The sequence below is a fragment of the Pterocles gutturalis genome, unplaced genomic scaffold (assembly GCF_000699245.1).
Source record: "Pterocles gutturalis isolate BGI_N339 unplaced genomic scaffold, ASM69924v1 scaffold1350, whole genome shotgun sequence".
Taxonomy (NCBI): Eukaryota; Metazoa; Chordata; class Aves; order Pterocliformes; family Pteroclidae; genus Pterocles; species Pterocles gutturalis.
In genome coordinates, this window is record NW_010143013.1 from 17871 (window position 1) to 24366 (window position 6496).

Genomic DNA, 6496 nt, shown 5'->3' on the forward strand with positions numbered 1-6496 from the left:
CCTTGGAATTACCAGAGCTTTCAAAGTTCCTCGTGTGTTCGTTCACCTTTGAAGTGGAGAGGAAGGGATTTGCTCTTTTTATTACGATTTTTTTTTAATTCAACTTTCCATAGATATTTCTGTCTTTAAAAGAAGTATTGACAAACTGGTAGTTTGGGGGATTAATGTTGTCTTAGCATCTTTCCAACTTGGTTGTTACTTATATCCTCTTTTGCTAAATTACTGACTCAATCTCTCCCGACAAAATGCCCCTTTTTTCACAAATGAAGTTAAGAATAATTACAAAATACAGCTGTAAGAAAAGAGACCCTTTGTGCCATTTCTCTGTATGACTGACGCAATGTTTTGCACAGCTGTAAATACCCTTACCTGCTTCCAATGCTGCTCTTCATTTCTATTTACTATACGCAAAAGTGGATCTCCACTTCATGAGAGAAAACACATCTCCATGCTGTCTCATGCTGCTGTTTTGCTGGCATCTCTAGCTGGCTACCTGAACATAGAGCTTATGTAACACAGAAGAGTCCAGAAACATTTCCATCCCTCTCTGTTACCAAAATAAGGAATTTCACCCCACGAATTACTTTGGTGTGGTGCCCAGAAGAGGTAAAATTCAATCCTAGCTGTGTTTTTTCTACATATCAAGAAATGATTTAAAAGCTTCTCTAGTGAAACTCCTGAGCTGAAAAAGGAATGAGATCTCTCTGAAGCATTCACCACTCATTCTTAACCCTTAGAGAACCTAGGAGAACAGTCTTCATAAATGTAAGAGGTCATCTTAAGATTACACTAGTAATTTCCATGACTTTTAATGACCTTACAGAATTGGATAAATGTAGTAAAGCATCTGCTATGTAGGTAGAGAAATAGAATTACCCAATTTAAAAAAATCCATAAATTATTTCTCTGTAAAAGGAGGGGAAGAGAGGCAAGAATTTATAGGGGTTATCTTTTCATGAGACCCACCAATATGAGAATAAACCAAATGCAGAATACAAAGAAACCATTTCTTATTTGGGTCAAAATGGATTTTTTTCCAGGTGGTTGAAGTAGCCTGAAGTCTGCTAGTTTCCTTAGAGCAGCAGCAGGGAACAGTTAGGTTTAACAGTACTAACATTTCATGGATTTAATAATGGGAGGGAAAAATCATTAGCTCTGCAATATGCAGACTACCTAGTGCAGAAAAGACAAAGCAGGCCAGTTTCCAGACTTACATTACTTAGAGTTTTACATTTATAAAAAGTCAGCATTGTAAATCTGTAGGAGCAAAGAGACTTAGTAGTCAGAGAGCAAGCTTTCCTCTATGGAAGACTATAGTACTTCAACTACTACTGGGAAAAGGGGAAGAAGGAGCTCAAAGATAGTACAGGTATTTTCTCCTTATTACAAAGTTGGTTACATGAAATAGCCTCTTGAACTTCTAAACACCTGATGTAACAGACTAGATGGTGGGCACAAAATTCCCCTTCCCCCATGTTAAATAAAGATACAATGAACTCATGTTTTTCATATCTTACGCGTTCTGTTTTGTTATAATAAATGATTCCTTACAGTCAATATTCTAAAATTAATCAGATAAAAATGTTCAAGTCCACAGTACTGAAAACAAGCAGAAATTCAGCTTTAGGAATACATCGAGATCTGTATATAAAGCACAAATCTTAGACCAAATCCATGCTACTATACCAGTTGAGGTTTCATACAGCAATGAGATAATCAAAAAGTATGAAACAAAATTTGTGAAGTACTTACATATTACTATTTGTGTACATTTCAGAATGTAAGGAGGTTTTACAAACACTTTAAGAAAAAGTATTTTCTTTAGGATCATGGCAAATTTGATATTTAAGCAGAGGCATTAAGTACTTACCACCACCAGCATTTTCTTCTCTGCGGCTACGTGCACTGCCATCCCTGCCAGATTTAATGCGCTGCAGAACAGTGAAAAAGGTTTGAAAAGAACAGAACAAAAACCCCATTTAGTAATGTACATTAGAGATAATTACTGAAAACTCAACTTAGCTTATTAATAAACAGTAGAAGAACATTAAACTAGGCTTACTATACTGTAACTAATAAACCTTGTTTTTTCAATGCACAAAATTGTCCTTAAAATCCCTGTTAAATCCAATGTTTACCTAAAACAAAAGTTCTATGAAATTCAAACAGAGTATCTCAATAAATTATTTTTCTTCAGATAAAATTTATACAAGGAACGTACATAAAAATAGTTCAGATGTACCTTTGTAAACTACAGCTGAAAAAACAGGCAACAGAGCCCTCCTTGCACAAGTTCAAAGTAGCCTCTGCCTATTAACGTCTTGTAAATCCCACAAGCGTTTTATTACTGTAAAGATTCAAGGGGGGGAAATAGGGAAATCTATAAAAAGAACTATTCACCCCATAGATCTTAAATTTTGAATACTTGTCACAGTGCTGTACTTCACAGCAAAATTTAATTTGCTGTTGAGTGTTAAATGCAAGATAAAGGTGAAGGTAAATACTTTAAAAGCTGTGTTTAAAAAGTCAGCTCTTTTGCACTGAGGAAAGTACCATAAACATCTTCCAGCTGTGTTTTCTTTTTAGTGATATTTGAAAACTTCAACAGTTTATCAAAGCAATACCTCTGTATCACATGGCAGACTTGGCCTCTCCTGGCAAACCACCAAATTTCTCATGCACGTATCTTATCAGTTACAAGAAGGTACATCTCAATAAGGGACTTTTCGGTGGGTAGGTACAAAAGCTTGGTGTTTAAAGCACTCAGCTCTTAATAAAGTAACCTCTGCATCTTATTTCAAAATATGAATTCAGGATCCGATTAGAAAACATGTACACACTACCTAACCATGTATTCAGGTCAATTACTGTAGCTTCTTCCCTCATTTTTCACCAGAAAAACATCATGGCGTATGGTAAAGTTGTAATGACACAGAAGAAGTGAAAGAACTTTCAAAGTTCATGCCAACGGAAAAAGGAAGAACCCTTAAATCAAAACTCACAGGAGTCAGACAGGAAAGCAGTGAGCCTAGCATGAAACCAGGAACGGTCTTGGAGTGATCCAGTCTGGGATAAGAATTTCTCATACTTTTTATTTATTTTGGGAAATCCTCAAGTCTGAAATATGTCTAAATCCTATTCACAGTCCAGTGAAGTAGCATATATCAGTCTTTCAGGAAGCATGTTCAGACTCTCCAAAAGTCTGCCAGTGGAAGCTCAGTTTCTGTCTGCCAGAGGGAAGTCGTCCGTGTATGATAGTGTCCTCATGGCATTTACATCCTAGGACTTCACTCCTGGAATATTATAGAAGTACTACAGCTTAAGCATATGACTAATTCCTGTACAGTTTCAAGCGAGTACTTTGTAAGTCATCCCATACTAAAACCAGACGCTTAAAATAGGTCATAGAATCATAGAATGGTTTGGGTTGGAAAGGACCTTAAAGATCAGGTCCAATGATTTCCACCCTAAAAATGCCTATTTCTCTCCCATGACTGCAAAAGAAATTTAGGATGACTAGTCCAGATGTAGATGCCTGGAGCTAAAGGCAGTAAGTCCCCCCCCAGTGTTTGCACCTATCATCACTGCTTCACACCACAGCCAATCAGTTCCTCGTTTTCAGTCATTAAGCGCACTTAACTGAAATAGAGAGTAGTGTGTGTATACATCAGTGCCAAGAAGGTTGTGTGAACTTTCACACTATTACCTGTCTTTTTTAAACTGAAACATGAAAAAGGAAGATTAATGCAGAAATAAGGAAAAAAAAAACAAAAACAAAAACAACATATGAATGTTACAGTAAAAATCCAGTACTGTAAGAGGCAGGGAGAAAAAATTTCTACAGGGAATTAACCCCACAGATGTTCCCAGATTCTTGGCTGGAAGTATTTAACAACTTGTCCATATTTGAGAACTGAATGAAATAAGTACTACAGATTATTTATTTTGGTATAAACTCCATGTGGATATACTTATTCTGGAAAAACAACGCCAGAATAGCAAATTTTGATAAATCTCTACAGGAAGACAGTCTGTGTGCAAACTTTGAAAGGTACGTATAACACTAGCATTTATCTATTTTCTCTTTACTGGATGCAATCAAGAAATCACGGGTTAGTCTGAAATTGGGAGCAGGAATTGAACTGTATCTGGTATTGCTAACTGAAACCAGTGTTCCTATTGGAAACTTAGGTGGTGAAATATTAAAATCTGCTAATTTTAGAACTTGAAAGTACAGTTTATGACTATATGCCCATGGATGACAGAAGAATTTCTTAGCACAAAAATACCTAGTAATTTCCAAAACCAGATGGTAGACATAAGACTAAAAAAACCACACACACACAAACCAACCAAGCAAAAAAAAAAAAAAAATTCCCCAAACCCAAATCCAGGGGATGGGAACCCAGATGTAATGCCAATAGCAAAAAGTAACTGCAGGGCTATTGTTTGCAAGACAGCACTGATGTTGAGATTCTGACACAGAGAGACACTCAACTTCTAATAAACGACAGCAGCATACTAAAAATTGCAGTGTGTTCTATAACATCTTTCTTACTCTTTTTTTCCTTTACATCTACAATGGTGCTGATTTTTAAGAAAACTGCGTCAGTGTGTTCCTTGGGGGGCAGAAAAAGTTGTTCCTTTCCTTGAGGAGGCACTGAACTTGGGAGATTTCAGAGTGTGGCAGACAACACAGCCAAAAGAGGGAGATGAAAGCATGTCCTCCCATGACAAGGAGCTGCAAGAAGGAGCAGAAAGCAACCCATCAAGCTTCAGAGGTTCTGAAGAGAATCTACTAGGAACCACAGTGGCAGAATTCTGCATTCAGAAACTCACTGAGTTTACTCAACCTGGAAGCACAGGCCTACCTGCAGGGATGAAGTTAACAGAGCTGACTAGAAACCTGGTTTATTTTTATTGGTGGTGGTGGTTTTGAGGGGTTGGGGCAAGGGGTGAGGGTGTTGTTTGGTTTTGGGTTCTTTTTTTTTTTTTTTTTTTTTTAAAGTATAGAATCACAGAACGGTTTGGGTTGGAAAGGACCTTAAAGAACATCAAGTTCCAACCCCCCTGCCATGGGCAGGGACACCTCCCACTAGCCCAGGTTGCTCAAAGCCTCATCCAGCCTGGCCTTGAATAACTCCAGGGATGGGGCATCCACAGCTTCTCTGGGCAACCTGTCCCAGTGTCTCACCACCCTCACAGTGAAAGATGTGTTCCTAATATCTAATCTAAATCTGCCCTCTTTCAGTTTATTGCATTCGTGCTTAGCTTATTCCATTTCAGCTTAGTGCATTCCAGTTTTTTAAAAGAAAATTGTTTTAGTTTAAATTACAATAGAATCAGGATTATTTGAATTTAAAAGCCTGTTTTCTTTTCTGGGCAACATGCTATAGGAATATATTTAGGCAGATCTACTTTAAAGCTTTGACTAATTAGAAGTGCCATCACAGATACCTTATTCTTCTCTCTAATCCGTTCTCATGAGACCCCGCCTGGAGTACTGCATCCAGATCTGTCATCCCCAATACAGGAAAGACATGGACCTGTTAGAGGAGAGCCATGCAATTGATCAGAGCACCTCTCCTATGCAGAAAGGCTGAGAGAGTTGAGGTTGTTCAGCCTAGAGAAGAGAAGGCTCCAGAGACACCTTATTGCAACCTTGCAGTACTTCAAGGGGGCCTACAGGAGAGATGGAGAGGCACTCTTTATCAGGGTGTGTAGTGATATGATGAAGGGTAATAGTTTTAAGCTGAAAGAGGGTAGATTTAGATTAGATATTAGGCAGACATGTTTTACCAGGTTGAATGAGGCTTTGAGCAACCTGATCTAGTGGAATGTATTCCTGCCCATGGCAGGGGGTTGGAACTAGATGATCTTTAAGATCCCTTACAACCCAAACCATTCTATAATACTATGAAATAAATTATTCAGGTTAGTGCCAATTTTTAAACTGAAAAAAAAAATTCCATGGAAAAGCTACAGGCTGTGAAAGGTATGAGATATAACTTGTGTTCTATTCAGCAGAGAGAATGTATGTGTGCACACGTGTGCATTGTTTTCTTGCTATTCCTGGACTCCAGAGCTGGACGTAATACTCCAGGTGGGGTCTCACTAGAGCAGAGTAGAGGGGGAGAATCACTTCCCTCAACCTGCTGGTCACACTTCTATTGATGCAGCCCAGGACACGGTTGGCTTTCTGGGCTGCAAGTGCTCATTGCCAGGTCACGCTGAGCTCCTCATCTACCAGCACCCCCAAGTCCTTCTCTTCAGGGCTGCTCTCAAGCCATTCTCTGCCCAGCCTGTATTTGTGCTTGGGGTCGCCCTGACCCATGTGCAGGACCTTGCACTTGGCTTTTTGTCTCTGTGACACCAATGACATTGTAGCCCTGCAGGCGTGTCCCTGTCTCTAACTTCTCTTGTTTATTCCCCATGCTAAGTGCATTTGTATAGAGACACTTAAGTTGGGCCCCTGATGAAGATGACTTACTGGCTG

At 38.8% G+C, this 6496-nt stretch overlaps 1 protein-coding gene across 1 annotated transcript in view; it reads right to left on the reverse strand.

Moving 5' to 3' along the window:
• Positions 1 to 6496, reverse strand: part of LOC104469835 (intraflagellar transport protein 88 homolog) — a 17734-nt gene that overhangs the window by 7856 nt on the left and 3382 nt on the right. The window contains exon 4 of the mRNA XM_010084546.1: positions 1871 to 1931. Within this exon, the coding sequence (XP_010082848.1) occupies positions 1871 to 1931 (61 nt within the window). The remainder of the gene's footprint in view (positions 1 to 1870; positions 1932 to 6496) is intronic.